At 61.0% G+C, this 18178-nt stretch overlaps 1 protein-coding gene across 2 annotated transcripts; it reads right to left on the bottom strand.

Moving 5' to 3' along the window:
• Positions 1–1873: 1873 nt before the first annotated feature.
• On the bottom strand, positions 1874–12334 carry KLHL30 (kelch like family member 30). Of its 2 annotated transcripts, XM_032857630.1 has the most exons (9): positions 12248–12334; positions 10779–11019; positions 9589–10405; positions 8199–8334; positions 6277–6363; positions 5568–5723; positions 4388–4576; positions 3734–3879; positions 1874–2281 (listed from the first exon to the last, which is right to left on the bottom strand). In XM_032857630.1, exons 3-9 carry the CDS (start codon positions 10360–10362, stop codon positions 2030–2032), a joined length of 1740 nt encoding a protein of 579 aa, XP_032713521.1. In that variant the 5' UTR covers positions 10363–10405; positions 10779–11019; positions 12248–12334; the 3' UTR covers positions 1874–2029. The 2 variants fall into 2 exon arrangements, with proteins under 2 accessions (XP_032713521.1, XP_032713522.1); XM_032857631.1 differs by lacking the exon at positions 10779–11019 and having other exon boundaries at positions 12248–12325.
• Positions 12335–18178: the final 5844 nt, after the last annotated feature.

Below are 18178 nucleotides of genomic sequence, written 5' to 3'. Positions count from 1 at the left end.
ATAAATAAATAAATCTAAAAAAAAAAAAAAAAAACCAGACTAGTTCGCCTCTCAGTTTTAATGTAAGAGGGTAGATTTTGGTGATAGTGGCCCAGGCTGTGTTCCTTCAGCAAAGACCCCAGATCCGTGGCACCCTCTCCCTCCAACTCTCTGTCTGGAGGCTGCGTCCACTCCTTCCCAAGCAGAGGGGCGGAGGGCTGGTGACAGCTCCCCACTGTTGCTAGGTGCCCCCTGGAGGCCTCTTCAGCCCTTGCTGGACTCCCCCCACCTGCCCACACCTCGGAAGTAGCCCTTTGTTACACTGCCTTCTGTTACTCTATTTCAGGGGTCATCTGTTTCCTCCCGGGACCCTGAAGGACACAATAGGCCTGAGCCAATGAATGGGGGCAGCTCAGCGGATCCGATGAGGGGATCTGGCACCCAAATGTTGAGGACCAGGCCCTGGAGTGGGCTGAGCTTCCCCCACCCCAGACACTAGCCCCCCACCAATGCCCCCCATGCTGTGCAGGAGCAGAAGCCGGTCTTATTCTAGAATGCCACCTTCCAACCCATTCGTGATAAAAAGAAGTCCACGGACACGTTGAGTCTTTGTTTTGAAACAGTGTTTGGCTGAGTAGCTTCAATAACTGGAAAACATTGCAGGAGATTTTCATATGGAAAGATTCAGGGATCCCAGAAACCGTCATCTTCACGTCCGTCCACTCCCCCAGCTGACTAGACGGCCTCAGATCTGGGGCTCGTGCTTCTTTGGAAGCAGACCCCCAGGACGCCCTGCTCTGTCTAAGCCTTGGGGTGCAAATTCAATTCTCCCACGGGAAATGGGCATGAGGCTGCAGGTCTGGGAGCAAGGTGGACGTGGAGGGACCCCAGGATTTCTTCCTCGGAGCCCAGGGATGCCAGAGTCCGAGTCCCTGGGGTGTTTCAAGGAAGAGACTTCAAGGAGAGGAAACTCAGTCCAGAGGGAGGTGGGAGCTCCTGAGGCATCAGACGGTCAGTGCCAGAGCCAGAACCAGGCTGGACCCAGGACCCCCCAACTTACAGCCCTGTGTGCCTCCATGAAGCTCGCAGAAAAAGGGGAGGACCCCTTAGCACCAGTGCGAGTCCTTCAGTGGGATACCTCATCAAGGACCAGTGAGAAGGACCGGGGTGGGGAGTGTTGGCACCAGTTCTCCATGGGACCCCAGGCAGAATCTGGGGGCACAAGGGCAGCCCCGAAGCACCCTGAGTCACACCGTGTGCTCGTGGGGGAGCCCATGGGGGCACTGCTACCCTCGCTTAGGAGGCCACCTGGGAGTGAGGCATCAACCTGCCCAAGAGGTGTTGTCAGAAATCCCTGTAGGACCCCCACCTCTCCCTTCATGGGCCTGCTGCTGGGACTCTCATTCTTGCATTGGAGCAAATCACCCCGAGAAACAGGGGTGATCCTGGTCAGAGAGCACGCCTTCCTGCTCACCTCCCTGGGAAGACTTTGCTCACCCTCTCTCCCCTCAACCCCCACATAGGCAGCAGACCCCTCTCCTGACCCCACGCCCTGCTCTTCCCTTCCGGGTGTGTGATGTACATGGGGCCAGAGAGGGGCAGCTGCCAGATGTGAGCACACAGCTGTGGGCCAGGCAGAAGCGGGCTCACAGTAGCCCGGGGCCAAGCCACCCCAGGACCTTTGCTCTGGGTTGCAGTTTCCTGGACCACTCCTCCCTTGTGCAACACCTCCCAAAGCCACAGGTGGGACACACGGCTGAGGACGGCCACCACTGCGTCTCCTGGGCCACTCGGCTACTGTGTCTCAGGCCTCAGACCCACCAAGGGCAGGAGAGCAGCTTCTCCCTGCCATGCAGGTGGCGGGAGTCCAAGCCCTTGCTGCTGCTCAGTGCAGAGTTAGTGCGGTGGCTGCGGGGACTGAGGCTATGTCCTCTGATGTCCCCGGTGGCCTGAGACCAGCACTTAGTGGACAAGGAAGCCCAACCCCAAAGGGGGGCATCCCTCGGGGTCAGGGTGCAGCCAGGCCCGGCCCCATGGGACGAGGAGCTGCTCAGTGCTCCTGGGCTGGGCTGAAGGGCTGGGTCCACTTGGACACGTCCAGAAAGACGGTCGAGGCCCCGTGGTAGAGCCAGAGGCGGGGCAGGGAGCCGTGGCGGGTCCAGGCATCACGCCCACGGTCGTAGGCCTCCATCTCCACAAGGTAGTCGCCATCCATGCCCTGCCAGCGGCCGCCGGTCACGTACAGTGCGTCACCTAGTGGCACCAGCGCGCCGTTCTCATGCAAACTGTGCAGGGACTGCACCTGTGGAGGGGGGCAGTGGTCAGGGGCCCGTGGGGGGGTAGTGGCAATGGCCAAGGGAACCCTCAGGGTGGGGCGGGGCACAGGGGACATGCAGAGAGGACAGCCAGCACCTGGTTCTGCTCCCTGGGACCTCACCCAGGCTCCCTGTGACCGTCTCCCCCCAGGCCCTTCAGACTGTCCCTTTAGTGCTCTCCTCTCCAGCTCACATCTCCCAGGATGATGTGTCCAGGCTCCTTGCTCTCCTGGGCCCCAATTTGGCCATATGTGGAGTTGGGGTGTCAGATGGGGCTGGAGGCATGGAAGCCCAAGCCTGGAGCTGCTCCCCGGGGCAAGTTCTGGGCTGGGCCTCTGATTCACAGTTGTTCTCTTGCAGGGGACAGTTGTGACCTCGCTCTGACAGACACACACACACACATACACACACCAGAAGCCGCTCGTGCCATGGGGAACCTCACTTTGCCCCTGTACCTCCTGCCTCGACCCATGGCCTGGGCTGGGGCTATGAGGTGGGAGCCAGAGGCCAGAGGAGAGGTGGACCCTTCTGGAAGAGCCCAGAGTGCGTGGGAAGGTAAAGGCCTGTCTGTGGCCTACATGTGGAGACGGTCAGGGGCAGCCAGCCCCCAGGAGGCCTGGAGGCCCAAGTGGAGCCCTTCGTGGCCGGGAGGCCCCCCAATCAGTGGCATGGTCCCGGCAGGCCTGGCTGTGGCCCAGCTGGGAGGCCCCAAGAGAAAGTGGTGTCCTGGCAGGACCCACGCAGCACCTGTCTCACTGCAGGGTAATGGGGCCTCCCGTCAGCTGGGCGCTGACACGGGGGACAGCTGCAGGCGGCAGGATGGCGAGGCCCCACTGTGGGCCGGCCGCCCCGAGCCAGGGTGAGTGCAGGAAGCAGTCTGCCTCCTCGGGCCTCCAGGAATTGAGAATCTTAGGGCAGGTGGGGCAGGCCCGGGGTGTCTGGCTAGTGCTGAGGCCACTGCCATGGGCACTGGGCACCATCCCTCCTCTTTCTCCAGAAGAAACACACAGAAAGGCTCGGGCCTGAGGTGCCCAGCATCTGCTCTCTCCATGGCAGAAGAGGAGGGGGTAGCCAGGAGGGAAATGGAGCACCAAGATGTGGGCCGCTCCCACCCCACCCACAGCCAAGGGCTCCTCTCCCCTGCTCGGCCACCCCCTCGGGTAGGAGGTGCCCTCCCTCCGGGGCCTGGCCCACACCAGGCTGTCCCTGAAAGCTCCCTAGGCTGAGCCTGGTTTTGCCCCAGAGAAGAACAGACCACCCCGGGCCAGGGACAGAGCACCCATGGTGACCAGAAGGCCCCGGTCCTTGGCTCTCCTGTCTCCACGTGGGCTCCGGGCCTCATCAATCCTTTCACTGCGGTAACAGCCCCAGGCCCCACTGTCCCCAGGCTGGCTTTCCGCACTGTCAGGGGTCCTGGGTTGGGGGAGCCCGAGGCCCACCTTCTGCCACAGGTTGGCCCCGGGGTCGTACACGTAGACTTTCTTGGTGTTGTCGCCGACCAGGTAGAGGGCTCCCTGCAGTGCGGCACAGCGCGGAGAGGACAGGTACTTGGGGAGGAAGGGCGAGGCGATCACGCTCCACACGTCTGCGGGGACAACATGCCAGGCCCACTTTCACCTGGGGGCCTCTGCCTCTTCCCCGCCCACTGGCCAGGTCGGGTGACTAGGGGCCCCAACTGACCCTGGGTACTGTCAGTCTCCCATGGGACTCTCACACCGACCCTGCAAAAATGGGTTCTGTGATCACCTGCACTGTCCAGAGGATGAGAGGGGAGAGAGGGGGAGACACGGGAGACCCCCTGGAGCCCAACCCTGGCCTGGGGTCCGGAGCCTAAGCCAGCGCCCACCAAGGCTTGCAGGTCCGGGCCCCGTTCCTGGCCCGTGGGGCAGGTTCTAGGCAGATGCCTCAGCCGGCAGCTTTAAGACCCGGAGGTGGGCTCCCTGTCACCTGCCACCCAGCCCCTAGTCCCCATCCCCCTGGGCCCCCCCAACACTGCCTCATCCACCTCCAACAGGGCCATGGCCCTTTGTAAGAGACCTATGGCTGCCTGCTCCCTGTCCCGACACCCCACCCCCGGGCCCTGCGCCGCCCACCTGTGACAGGGTTGTAACACTGGAGAGCCAGGGCGTTGTACTTGCAGGCGCTGGAGCCCACCAGGTACAGCCGGCCCCCGCAGCCAGCCGCCGAGAAGTTGCTGACATACTTGAGGGCGGGGCGGACAGGGGTCCAGACGTCCGTGTAGGGGTCATAGCTCTCCACCTCCACCATGTCCAGGGTGGTGCCTGTCGGAGTGGGGGTGGTCAGGGCTGCCGGGGGCCAGGGACAAGGGAAGGGCCCCGGAAACGCAGGACTGGGGGCTTTGCAGGGGCAGCAGAGGGCTTCCTCAGAGGGGAGAGGAAGGCGAGGGAAGGAAGGCATGGCCTTGCGAGGCTTGTGACTTACCTCTTCCACAGCCAGGGAGTGGAGGCAAGACAGCTTGCCCAAGGCCACAGCGTCAGGTGGTGTGGGTGTGGACACCTGGACCCGGGAACACTTGAGTCCAGGCTGCATGCCAGGGCCCCCACCTGCCTGGGGCTCAGGACCTTGTGTGTGCTCCCTGCTCTTGGCCAGGGGCTGGCCGAGACACCTGGGGTACTCCCTGAGCACCCTGAGGCCCATCTGTCACCCACAGAGGTTTTGGGGAACTCTTGGTCAGCCACGGTCATTTTGTTTTTCAGTATCTGACTGACCATAGGGGTCCTGGGTGTGACTCCTTGCCACAGCTCTGGGGCATAATGGGGGTAAGGTGGGCCTCTGTGCTCAGGCTGGGGGCATGGCGGGAGTAAAGGGGACAGCAAAGGAGAAACCACTGGGTCCCCTCAACCCAGGGACTCCACAGAGGGCGTGACCCTGAGCAGAGGACTAAGCTACCTGTTTTGGGGATGGGAGTGTTCATCTCTGCTGGAAGCTCAAGGCTCCAGCACGCCCCGTCATCATTCTGTTTTCAGAATCCTTGCTGGAGCTCGCTATAGAGGCTCATGCCTGAGCCTCACTCCTGGACATCCAGGCGCCCTGGTGTGGGGCTGGTTTACCCCAGATGGCGAGCTCCTGAGGGCAGGAACGGGGGAGCATGTCTCTGTGGTCCCTGAGGCCAGGGGGCTCTCTGGTCCCTGGTGAGGAATGGGGGTAGGGAGCCACTGTTGCGGGACTGAGAGGCTCCCAGACTGCCCAGAGGTGGTGAGGGGCTGCCATGAGTAGGAGGCCGCTTGGGGCAGAGGGAGGGGGAGGCCTTACCGCCGATGGCATAGATCTCCCCATTGAGTGCGGCGCTGGCGTGGTTGGTGCGGGCCTTCAGCATAGGGGCCACTGGCTTCCAGGTGGCCTCCTTCAGAGGGAAGCTCCAGGCCTGGGTGGTTGACCAGGTGTCTGTCTTCGTGCCCCGGGAGCCACCTGTAGGAGAGGTACTGTCCCCTCAGCCTGGGGTCTCCAGACTAGTGGCGGCTGGGTACTGAGGGTCCTGTCTCCTTCTTCTCCCCATGCCAGGCCCCCATGGTGCCAGATGCTGGGCTGGGTGGTGGGGGAGACTGTAGGTTGCACAGCCTAGCTGTGTGACTTGGACAGGTCCCTCCCTACCCCGTAAACAAGGAGGACAATTTCTGTGGTTTTAGATCTTCACCCGTGGCACAGCTGTTTTCCTCAACCAAATTGTGTACGAGCCCCCAAGTTCCCAGATGTAAATGAGCAGGGTGACCCTCCCACCCGCCACACAGTTCCGTTGGGGGAGACCCTGGCTGCGAGAGCCTAACAAGTCTCCCCTGGCTTTCCATGTTGGACAGAACACGGGATGGTTCCCTGTACCCACACGTGGACCTATGGATTTTAAATGTCCTTGTTTCCACCTCATAGAAACGTCTAGAAGAGTCCCGCCTGAGCTGGAGGGGACAGCCGATTCTCAGTGGCTTCACGGTCATCAGCTCCCTAGAAGGCGCTGCTGGGAACCCACCTGTGACGTAGACTGTGTTGTTGAGCGCGGCGAGGGAGAAGCCCCATTTGTGGTAGTCGGGGAAGTCCGGGAGCGCCATCCACCTCTCTGGCAGGGAGAGAGAGGGGCAGAGGGTCAGGGTGGCTGAGCTTGCTGCTGCTGCCTCCCCTCTCCCCAGCACCTCTTCCCATGAGCAGGGGTATTCCCTCCTGGGGAGGAGCACGGGGCGGGATTCGGCTGGCTACCGTGGGGTGAGGTGGCGGTTGGGGACACCTCAGCTGCTCCACGTACCCCTGCCGGGTCTGGTTCCCCAGGGTTCCCACCTCCCCACGCTGCCCCCCGGAGCCCGGCACGCAGACGAGACACGGGACTGCACCCGGGGTGTGCAGGGAGGTGGCCTGGGTTCTGGGCCCCTGGGTTGGGTGCCACTTCTGACACAGGGTAGTATGTGAACGGGCCTGACCTCTGGTCCTTGGTGGGTTAGAACATGAACATCATTCATTCACTCATTCCTCATCCATCATTCCTTTCTTCTCCCTGAGCACCCTGTGGGCCATGAGCCGCCACGGGCGTGCAGGGGACATGGGGAGACGTGGGCCTTGCAGCAGCCGGGGTGAGTCCAGACCCCCGCTCTCATGCACCACTGTGGGCCCTGGGGACGCATAGCCTCAGCTTGTCCTCTGTCAAGGGGGCTAGTTCACCTCACTCGGAGGCAAGGGGAGCATGGACGACCCGTATCTGTCAAGGGGCTGCTACTCTGTTAGCGGACCTGGGGATTGTCGCCACAGCAGGGAGGGACAGAGCCATACACCCACTTCGGGCCCACCTTCAAGGAGCTACATGAGGGTAAACTGAGACAAAAGATGAGAAAAAGCTTGAAAAATTAAAAATGAGAGTCAGTGTGGGAGTGTGTGAGCAAACGGACACATTTTGGGTGCTCGTGGAAAGCTGTGAGGAAGACCCAGGCCTTTGGGAGGTCCCCTGGGAAGATTCTGTGTACTGTTGACAACCGGCTTTAGGACACGCAGAACTCTGGTCTTGCTGGGCACCTGCCCTCTGGGCAGGGACTGCGTGTCCCCCTGACTCATGTCTGTGTCACCCCAGGGTGGGGACGGCCCAGCAGTCACCAGGCCTTGGCCTGCCACTGTGCCCCCCGCTGTCCTCCCCTTGGGGTTGGAGGGACAGCTGTTGCCGGGTGGAGCCAGCAGAGCTCATTTCCTGACGTCAGCCCTCAAATCCCCTCATCAGCCCCTGACCTGGGACAGCCGGTCTCACGCTTCCTGGAGCCCGCCAGCCACTGACGCCATGGGGGTTGGCTGGTGACTGGCCCAGGGGGCCTGGGACATCGGCCAACGCTCCTTAGAGCTTTCAGAAGAGCTTTCCAGGGCCAGTGTGGCCCTCCAGAGATCCTGCCGTCCTCCTACTCCTCCCCATTTTCTGGGCAACCCTATAATGGGGCCCTGGGCAGGAGAGGCCCCTTCCATGCCCGTCGGGTCCGTGCGCTCACTACATGAGGAGTCCTTTCCACAGATGAGGACCGGCTTAGGGCGGTGAAGTGAGCTGCTAAAAGGCTGGAATTAGAACCCTGTTTGAGCTGACCTAGTCCTTGGATTCCTACCCTCTGGGCCACTGCTCCCCAGCTCCTCATTCTCCCCCTGGGGCCAAGGTTCCATGGGGCATGCAAGCCAGTGACTGTCCCCCCACACGGGGTGGGTTGGGCAGCAACACCATTTACCCTGGACTCCGGACCCCAAAAAGGCCAAAGTTGGGGGCTGTGGCTGGAGTGTGAGGAGGCCACCGTACCCCCGCTGTCAGCCTCCCCTCTGCCTGTGCTGACCTCGAGGCTCTCCTGCAGCCCCTTCCCTTGAACCCCTCAGTCCCTCCACCTGCACGGCGGACACGAGGGACTTGTGGGCCGCAGGGACGGCGTGAGGGCTACTCACGGGCCTTGCTGTTGTAGAAGGCGAAGTTCCTGGGGTGAGGGGCAGGCTCCTGGGCACCCTCCTCGTCCTCCTCCAAGGCCCGCCCACCCACCACCACCAGAACCTCCTCCAGCTTCTGCGGGAGGGCCAGCTGTGCCTGTGGGGGAGGAAGGCCGGGTTAGAGGAGCCGGTGGCTCTGTTCCCCATGCAAGGGGCCCTGGGGGCTAGCAGGCATTTTCTGGGGCTGGACTTTGGTGGGGCAGCTGTGTTGGTGCACATGCATGGGGGCTGTGAGCATGTGTGTGAGCACGTGTGTGTGTCAGCACGTGTGTGTGCACGCACCATGGTTGTGTGGGGCCAGACATGGTGGTAGACTCTCAGGGCGGGGAGAGATGGGACAGCAGGTGCATTTGTGTTTCAAACCTGAGCGCTGCTCCCTCCCCGCAGTCCCTGCACCCATCTTTGGGGCCAACCCTGACTCTGTCCCCAGTTCCTCCCCTGCGCCAGCATGCGGGTGCTGAACTTGGATGACCCTGGCTGGGCAGGAAATCCCAGCAGGGTTCCACCCTGGCTGGTAAGTGGCCAACTGCTCCAAGCTCCCAGGCCCCTGGGGCTCCCCATGTCTCTGGCCCCTCCTGCAGCAGGCCTGCACCTCCCACTCCGGCAGTTCCAAGGTGATTGCCTGGTGGGACAGGGCCTCAGTCTGCTGCCAGCACCAGGACGGCCTGCTGTGCCTGGTGGCACCGGACAGCAGCGTAGCTCGTACTTGGTCCCCTCACAGCATGACCCTGGCCCGAGCTACAGCTGTGTCCCCGGGCCTGGCTCCTGGGGGCTCCTCCAGAGCAGGGCTCTGAGCCGGCTGTCCAGCCACAGACAGACTCCTTTGCTGTTTGTCACTGTGTCCGGAGCTGCCCTGCCTGACCCTCTCATCGCAGCACCAACAGGAAACCGCAGCCCGTGAACACTCGACCCTGTCCCCAAGGGACAGGAAGGGGCCTGCTGCACTCTCGGCCCATGCTGTCTTCCTGCCAAGCTCCTTGCCCTGCTCTAAGGCCCAGCCAAGGTGCCACCTCCTCCAGAGAGCTCTCCCTGACTGGCTAGCTTGCCCAGGATGCCCCCAGCCCAGCTTTGGCCTTTCTCACAGAGCCTTAAGTCTGTTTCCAGGTTTGTCTGCACCAAGCTGTGGACTTTGACCAGGGAGCAGACAGTCACTTCTGGGCTCTCCTCCCCCTCACATCCGGGGTGTGAGATATAACAGGCGCCCTGGGGATGAACAGGGACGCCCTCACAGGTAACCAGCCCAAGGCAGGGAGAGCTGTGAGGTTTGGGGCACGGGGGAACAGGCTCCCTGTACTCCCCAGCCCCATGCAGGTCGGGGTCTCCGGGCCTCCCCTCCTTGCCGCTTGCTCACCTCATCGTGGCCCTGCGACAGGGCCACGCGGCACACCTCCGACTCCCGGATCAGCGGCTCGGTGGCCAGCAGCTGCTGCACACAGGGTCTGGGCACGGCGTCCAGGCGCACCAAGCGGAGCAGCTCGGGGAGGTGGACAGCCCGGGCTTGTGGGTCATGGCGTACCCAGCGCAGCAGGGCCTCCAACCGGCTCTGCTCCGGCTGCACCTGCAGCAGCTCCCCGGCCAGACAGGCAGCCAGCCGGTCCTGGGGCAGCTGCAGGAACTCGTCCTCCTGGGTCACGGCCTCGAAGTTCTCCCGCAGGAAGGCCCAGGCCTTGGCGGCCACGCCCAGCAGCCCCTGCTGCTCCCCGAACTCACAGATGCCCAGGCAGTTGGTGGCGTCCAGCTGCTGCTGCAGGTAGCGGCCGCACACCTTCTGCACGGCGGGGAAGTGCAGGCGGGCGGCCGTGCGGGTCAGCGCCTCCACATTGCCCTGTGTGACCGTCAGCCGGCCCGTGTACACAAAGTCCACCAGCTGCCCCACCACCCCGGGCTCCACGTCCTGCAGCTCCACGCGCGCCGAGAAACTCTCAGCAAAGTCGCCCGCGAACATGGCATGGAAGTAGGGGCTGCTGAGTGCCAGGAGGCCGCGGTGGCAGGGCAGCTCCCGGCCGCCCACCAGAAGCGTGACATCGGCCAGCTTGGGCTGTGAGCGCAGCCGCCGCAGGCCGTCCAGCATGTCCTGCGCATGCGACGGCACGTGGAAATCCAGGTCGTCCACGTTCCGCACCATGGCCACCCGCACCGGAGAGAAGAGCTGGGCCCCGCCTGCGATCCTGGGGACAGAAGAGGGCAGGGTCAGCCAGGGCAGGGCACGGCTCTTTTGCCCGAGTCACCCGTCCAGCCTGCCGCCCTTTCCATCTTCCACCAGCACTGGCTGAGCATCACAGATGTGCCAAGTGCCTTGTTCAGCCCCGTCGCCCTGCACAGTTGGCTTAGTGTTAGACCCATTTTATGGTGAGAAGGTTGGGGCTCAGAGAGGGCCAGAGACCTACCCCCAGCCAATTAAGCAGAGCAGGGTGACACCGGCACAGAAACCATACCCGGCCCCTTCCACAGTTCCGGGCTATGCAGAGCAGACCGTCTGGAGCCTGGGGATCCCTGGGGCCCCCCCAACTCCAAGTGGCTTCCTCTGTTTCTAAATCTGACCTTGTTGGGGAGGGTGATGAGGGTCTTTGGAAGTTTTCCTGCCCCACTGGTCCTCACTGTCCACAGTTACATGGAGCCTCAGGCTGCCATGACCTTGCTGGGTGACCTTCGTGCCAGTTTTCTCAACTGCAGATCCAGAGGCTGGCGGGGAAAGGACTCTGTGGTCACAGTGCTCCCCAGGGGCCAGGCCGCCTCTCAAGGGTGCGTGCCCTCCTCACGTGGGCTGCATGACACCCAGGGTCTGCGTAAACGTGGGGAAAAACAAGCATGAGAGACTCACATCCCCTGTTCAAGATCACACAGCTAGGAAGTAGGGGGAGCCAGGCTCGGGTCCCACGTGCTGAGCCCCAGGTTACAGGACCCTGGGTGTATGTTGATAAAGACAAATACGACTAAGGAGAACTCTCTGGGCAGTGATTTCGAATCCGTGTGCATATCATCGGATTCAGCAAGTGTTCTTCTGGCTTATTTAATTACGTGCATATTCTTTTATGTACTCCTGACATTTTACCCCAAGAAAGTTGCCCCAGATTTCCCCTGGAGCTACCTACCTACAATGGTTCAAAAAGCTGCCCCCCCGGACATCATCTGTCCACCAGGGGGCGCCTTGCAGAGCCAGCAAAGGGAAGGAAAGCAGGAACCAAAACCCTTGGTGAAATAAGTAACATCAGAATAACAAAGGCCTGTAAAGAGAACCGTGACCTGTGGGTGCCAAGGGGCAAGGAGGGCCCTGCTGACTTCGGTGCCGGTGCCAGGGTCGGTGGCAGGAGCTGAGGCCCTTCCCTACACCCCCTCTCCCAGCGCGCCCACCGTACCCAGGGAGCCCAGCGAAGACGGGACAGGTCGGGGCCTGGCCAGCATCCGTCCTGCCTGACCCCCTCCCAGGGAGGCCCTCTGGCTGAGTGAGGACAGAAGATGAGCCCTTGGCCACTGCCCCCCAGGCCTCACATTCCCGTCATTCCTGTGTTCCCTATGGCCAGCCGCTATGGCCTCAGGGGCAGTGGGCAGAGTTCCCACCCGCCTTCTCCCAGGGCCTCAGCTGCATTTACTGACACCTGCCACCCTGTGGTCCCGAACCAAAGGGGTGGGGGCTTCTGAAGAGCCTCAGAGCCTCAGCCTGGTGCCTGTCCAGGCCAGGAGTGAGGAGGGCTTCAGCGGGCGGGACACAAAGGGCCTAAAGCCAGCTGCCCCTAGGGACTGGACACTGGGGTCCTGGCTGCGGCTGGAGGAGGTGGTCCAGCCTCCCCGTTGCCCACCTTTCCAGCCAGGACGCTGAGGGGAGTGTGCCGGCTGAGCCCTCACCGTACCCCAAGGGGCCCAGCTTGACTGGGATTAGGGGTCTGTGTCCAAACACCCAGCACTGTGATCTCTATGCCCCGACAGGCTATCCCGCTCTGCCTGCTGCTCTCTGCCCCAAATCCCACCTCCCATTCCCCGATGTCCACACTCGAGAGTCCCTGGGACCCTACCTCTCAGTTGGCCCTTGGTTCTCCGAGAACTCAGGCTGAAGAATAGGACTTCCCAGCCAGCCAGGGGTACGGATGGACTGCTGGGCTGAGCTGGGCTGGGCACCACGTGGGGACGGACAGAAGGGTATTTTTAGCGCTGTCTGCTTTGGGAGGGAGCGGGAGAGGGAGGGCCTGGTGGGGGAGGGAGAGAGGTGATGCCCCTCCCAGGCTTCAGATCTGGAGGTCCACACTGGACACGTCAGGAGGGCTGAGGTCTCCCGGACCCCAGGGACCAGGACAGACAGCAGAAAGCACTCCAGGGGGATAGTGGAGGCTGGGCTGGAGATTCAGGGGGCGCATAGAGGCCCCAGCTCAGGGCCTGGGTGTGAGCAGGACCTGACGGTATTCACTTCTCTAATGGTCATTGACAGGTCCCCAAGTGGCCTTGTGCTCATCTGTCAACCGGGGAAAAGTGACTATCTCTAAGACATGCCGGTGGGTGAGCAAAGGTTTTCAGAATTTGGGATCTGAGGTGGTGGTCGGGAAGCCTTTGGTGGTTAAAGCAGTGCCCAGAGAGGTAAGGAGGCCTCCCTGAGGGCTCCCCTGGGCTGGTGATAGGGACGCTGGAACTCGAGGCCCCAGGTCATGGCGTGGCTTCAGCCCTGGGGCAGCCCTGGCGTCCTCCTTCCTTGTGAGAGCCAGAGGTGGTGAAGAAATGAGATCATCTAAAAATACAGCCGTGGGGGCATGCAGCCTTCCCCAGAGCCTTGGTTCACAGTGGCCACAGGGGAACCCCTCACAACAGGAACGCAGCCGTGCCCTGGACCCAGGCCACTGAGAGGGGGTCTGCGGATATCCCTTCTGCCAACGATCAGAGCAAAGCTTCCCAGCCGAGGACGTGCAAGTACATGGGAGAGAAGCCAGCAGCCGGGGAGGCGGGGTGAGTGCTCCACCTGTCGCCCCTCCTTCCTTCACCCATGTGGCCCTTGTTAATACCACCATTCTCCAGGCATGTGGGAAGTGGAGGGTCGGGGAGGGTCGAGTCTGATGGAGACACCGGGATGCTCCACAGGGACTGGCCTGATGCGGCTCCAGTGCAGGGAGGCTCTGGGGATGATAACCCCCACTCCTGGCGAAGTTAGGTGATTTCTCAAGGGTATTAGGGTATCATGACAGGTTGGGTCCTGGACAGGTGACCCTTGTCCTGCCAGTGTAGCCGCTGGTCCTGCTCCCTGCTTAGGGGATGGTTGTGGGCTAGGAGCCACAGTCCTGGTCCCACTGTGGACGCTGTCTGGTTAGAATTCAGTCCTTACACAAATTACTGCCATGGCTGACTAGGTAATTACGAGTTTTCAAGGTGCCTCCAAACTCTGCTCACTTGTGCTTTCTGATTCCATGCTGCCCTCCCCAGCCCTGCCCAGCTGAGTCACAGCCCAGCTCAACCTTCCCAGTCTGCTCAATTCAGCCCAGTTCATCCTAGCCCAGCCCAGCCCAGCCCAGCCCAGCCCAGCTCAGCCCAGTTCAGCCTAACCCAGTCCAGCCAAGCCTGCCCAGTCCAGCCCAGCCCAGCCCAGCCCAGCCCCTGCTTCAGATGGTCCCAGGGTCTGCACCCTGGCCTTCAGCATCAGCATCCTGTGGTCGCGGAGGGAAACGCTCATGGGCGTCTCCAGCTCTCTTACCCAGGACCATCCTGGGGACACCACTGCAGGGGGAACAGAGGTGTTACTCCTGTCCCCGTGCTTGTAGCCAGAACACAAACGGTTAATGTGCACCCAGCCCAGGCTGGAGGAAAGAGAACAGGGTATTCTAATGACGGGGCCCCTGTCACAGGGAGCTGCACCCCCCACAATGTGGGGAGAGAAGACATACCACCTCACGGCTCATGTCACTGCTCTGTCTGGGAAACTCGACACCAAGTGCTCGAAACAGATCTTTATCTCAGATTGGTGCAGAGCGGGGCAGTTTTTAAAAACACGTTGCTTGTTTCTTTTCATGATGATAAAAATAACACATGTTCATCCTGGAGTGTTTGGAAAACACAGGAAAATCCGAAGCAGAACACTTCGACCCGTAAAAGACGATCCCCATGAACACAGGGGCCTCTCCCCTCCAGTCTACCCTGCGCCAAAGGCTGCGGGATCTGTGCGGGTCCTGTTTTATCAGTTTATGTCACCTCCCCAGCATTTCTGATGCCATCAGTCTTTGAACGTATCATCTTGGATTTCATCATACTGTGACTATATCACACTTTAAGAATTCGAAGGGACATCCAGTTACTTCTATTAATGGACATGTGGGTCATGTCATTTTGGGCTCAGATAAATAACCACGGCACCACCTCCATGAATCAGAGTCAGAAAGTGAAGTCACGCATTAGAGTGTGTGCAGCCCAATGCACCTCCTGGCCGGTGGGCCTGGGGGCCGGCGTGGGTGACTGAGGCTTTTCCTCCAGCGGGAGGGGACGCTGGTCCCTATGCCTGGTCCGGCACCCGTGGGTAGTGAGGCCCCTGGCACACCTGACCTACTCGGGGGTTTTATAGCTTTACCTGCTTATGGTATCTCTTGTTCCATCTGGGATTTACGTGGGGCAGGGCTGCCCTGGGGTCCTATCCCCCCCACCCGCAAATAGTTTACCAGCACTCTGGAGACTGCTATCGACCATTCCGTCTTTCTCCCATGGATTAGCTGTGGTGTCTTTGTCTTAGGGCAATGTTTTCCGTGTGAAACATCTCAGATTTCTCTGCTCTGATCTGTTGATCAGAACGAAATATACTTTGGGGTCAGAACCACCTGGTCTGAGGGACTACCGCTCTACAATTATGCGATGTCTTCACGTCTGAAATGCCTCTTCCTCTTTAATCTTTTTGTTTACTGGATTTGTTATCTGTTGCTGCATAACAAATGACCCCACAATCGAGTGTCTTTTTTTTCTTAGGATTTTATTTATTTGAGAGAGAGAGAGAGCACAAGCAGGGGAACAGCAGAGGGAGAGGGAGAAGCAGGATCCCCGCTGAACAGGGAGCCCAAGGACCCTGGGATCATGACCTGAGTTGAGGCAGAGACCTAACTGACTGAGCCACCCAGGTGTCCCCCAAATCTAGTTTCTTAAAACAACAAACTTATCTGTGATCTCGCGTGGTTTCCTGGCTCTGGGAGCACCGTAGTGGGGATTCTGCCTCCGGATTTGTCCTTAGCTGGCACCATGGGTCAGCCAGGCCGCAGTCATCTGAGGGCCCGACTGGGGCGGGAGGCCTTGCTTCTCCCTGCATGGACTTCTCTTACGGTCCTGCTCCCAGCATGGCCCAGGGCTCTCCTCAGAGGTAAGGGAGCCACAAAGATGGGAGCCATTATTACCTACTTGAAGCAAGAGCTCTCTCTTCTGCCATATTCTGCCAAACAACACAGAGGGGCACACAGGAGGCGCTATTGGGACGGGGACGCTGGGGGCCTTCTTGGAGGCCGGCTTCACAGCTGTCCTTGTTCACCGTTCCTTTCAAATGAACCTCAGAGTTAGTTTAAAAAATAAGGAAGAGACTGTCTCTGCATTTAACCGGTGCATTGAGACGGGAAGAGTTGTGTTATTAGCCGTATTTATTTAGTCGTGAGGAAAAAGACTTGTTCTTTCAGCACCTTTGGTACACCTTCATTTTTCTTCGTGTTTGTCCTGCACACATTTATGGGCCTGGGAGAGAGATGGGGTGCCCTCTGTCCAGTATTTTGCTGGCTCGTTGGGGAGCTCCTGGGCTGGCACTGGGGACAAGGTCACCTCACTGCATCTAGTCCCCTCACTGAAGTCTGTAGCCCCAGATGCCTTATGGGGCTCTGGGGTTTTACCAACTGGATGACAGGTTTACAGGCACCAAACAGGCCTCAGAGCTGGAAGTATGGCCTTGCTGGGGTCAGCCTCAGACTCCAACAAGGAACATCTGCTCCCCACTGGGGGCTGCTAGTGGGCTGGGGGTTTCCAGGCCACTGAGCATTAGAATCACCCAGTACATCTCAGGAAAACACAGCTTTCCCAGCATCAGCCATGGGGCAGGGGCTCTGAATTCCTAGGGCTGCTGCCCAGACCCCTGGGAAACAGAGTCCGCAGAAGGCATCTGGGGAGTCACCCTGAGTGCCCAGCAGAGGTGCCTCCCCCCCCCTTCCCCCTCCCCCACCACCTCCAGCCTCAAACCTGGATCTGAGCCACCGCCTCACCCCAGGGCTTCCTGGAACCCAGGATGATTGTGGGGCGCCCCCTGCTGGCCTTGGTCTCACCCCACTGCTGAGAAAGTCCTGAGGCCTGGGAGGGACTTGCCCAAGGCCCCAGGGAATGCTCACAGACCAGCCCCTCAAGTCAGGTATGCTGGCCCCCTGTCCAGTGTTCTCCTGACCACCCTGGGCTGGACCACCTCTGAGGCCAGGTCTGTGTCTACTGCCCACCCCCGCAACACCCCTTCTTCTGTGGCCCAGCCCTTGGAACAACAAGATCCTGCAGATGGCACAGGAGGAGCGAGGGAGACTTCAGAGTATCTGGCACCTTCTGACACTCCAGCTCCCCCAGCCCCCCCCCCAGACCTGCCCCTCCCCTCAGGTCCAGGCAGTGACAGTGTCCTGCAGACCAGCCCCCGTCTAGCTCCGTCAGTTCCATCTGGGGACCAAGAGCCTGGAGGTGGCACCATACTCCTTTCCCCTGCTCCATCTCAGGACAGAGATCCCTCCCACAGGGGACTGGCACACCCCCTCCAGATGCCAGGGGTGGGCAGGTGCGGGACTCCCTGGGGCACAGGTGGCTCTCCCTTGCTGCGGGCACATGGGCAACAAGCACAGTCTTGAAGGCTGGCCAGGAACAGGTGCCTCTGGTGTCAAAGGACCACGGGGAGCCGAGCCGGTGCACCTTCCCTTCCCAGCACAGGCAGCCCCAGCTTCACCCCCTCCGGAGGGTCCTGGCAGGCTGGCTACGAGGGCTCTGTGCCCCCTCCCGCAGCCTGCCCACCACCCTCCAAGCTCTGCAGGCTTCTTTCCCGAGGAGGCGGGGCTGCGGGGAGGGGGTTCCCAGAGGAAGATCCTGAAAACTCCTGTTCACGCACCGCCTGTTGGGGCCACTGCACAGCTGAGCCATGCTTCTCCTCTGAAGCCCCCTGCTTTCGGGCCAGCCATCCTTGGCACTCATGGCCTGGGTGGGGACCCATCCTCTTGGCTATCATGGGGGCTGGAAACAAGCCACATCCCACGGCCAGCCACACAGGGCTTTGTCCCTAGTGCTCCTAGCGCCCTGTTCACTCAAGGCACCTGCGAAGCCCTCTGAGAAGATCCAGCTCTTTCCCTTGGTCCCCCTCGGAGAAGGGTGTGGACGACATTCAGGGCCACAGAAAGGGTCATACCTTACCTTTCCTCTCGGGTGTCTCTGCCCTGCCATGAGTCATCTGGGTCTAACAGCTCCCCTTTGCGGGGGCAGGGGCATGGGTCCAGCGCCCTGTGCTTGGAGCCCCTGCAACCACTGCTTCTCTGGGAAAAATTCTTTATGTCCCTGCTCTCCTGAGCCTGCAGCGGGGCCCTGGCACTGCTTTGAGCCCTGTGGCCCATGGGGCTGGTCAGCTGGATGATGGGACAGGAGGCCCACACGGAGCCTACCCTTCGGGGACCAGAGCCTCTGCAGTCCCTGGGGTGGGAACAGGGCACAGCAAGAGAGCTCGTGTCTGACAGTGGTTGGCTTCTCTGGCCGGCAGGCACCCCTGTGTGGGCCAGCTCTCTGACCTAGAGAATTTGGGAGGGCCTGACAGGCAGCTCTGACCACAGCTCTCCCATTTCACTGATGGGGACAGAGGCCAGGGGAGGGGAAAGAGCATGGCCTGAGGTCACCGGAAGGAGGAAGACAGGCTCTAGTCTTGGCTGGGGCCACCGGTGCTGGAGGAACAGAGGAGAGGGACAGCAGGTGACTTGGGCGCTGGAAGGAGGGCCCACGGGAAA

Source organism: Lontra canadensis, unplaced genomic scaffold, assembly GCF_010015895.1.
Source record: "Lontra canadensis isolate GAN:19392208 unplaced genomic scaffold, GSC_riverotter_1.0 scaffold13, whole genome shotgun sequence".
Taxonomy (NCBI): domain Eukaryota; kingdom Metazoa; phylum Chordata; class Mammalia; order Carnivora; family Mustelidae; genus Lontra; species Lontra canadensis.
Note: the sequence above shows the minus strand (reverse complement) of the source record. Positions and strands in the feature narration are given on the sequence as shown.

Bases quoted from the DNA above. Each gene is read 5' to 3' on its own strand.
- KLHL30 (XM_032857630.1), bottom strand. From the start codon at position 10,362: ATGGTGCGGAACGTGGACGACCTGGATTTCCACGTGCCGTCGCATGCG. The intron at 5,724-6,276 runs GTGGGTTCCCAG...CCTCTCCTACAG, and splicing joins CAACACAGTCTACGTCACAG to GTGGCTCCCGGGGCACGAAG. The intron at 3,880-4,387 runs GTGGGCGGCGCA...TTGTCCCCGCAG, and splicing joins GTGTTACAACCCTGTCACAG to ACGTGTGGAGCGTGATCGCC.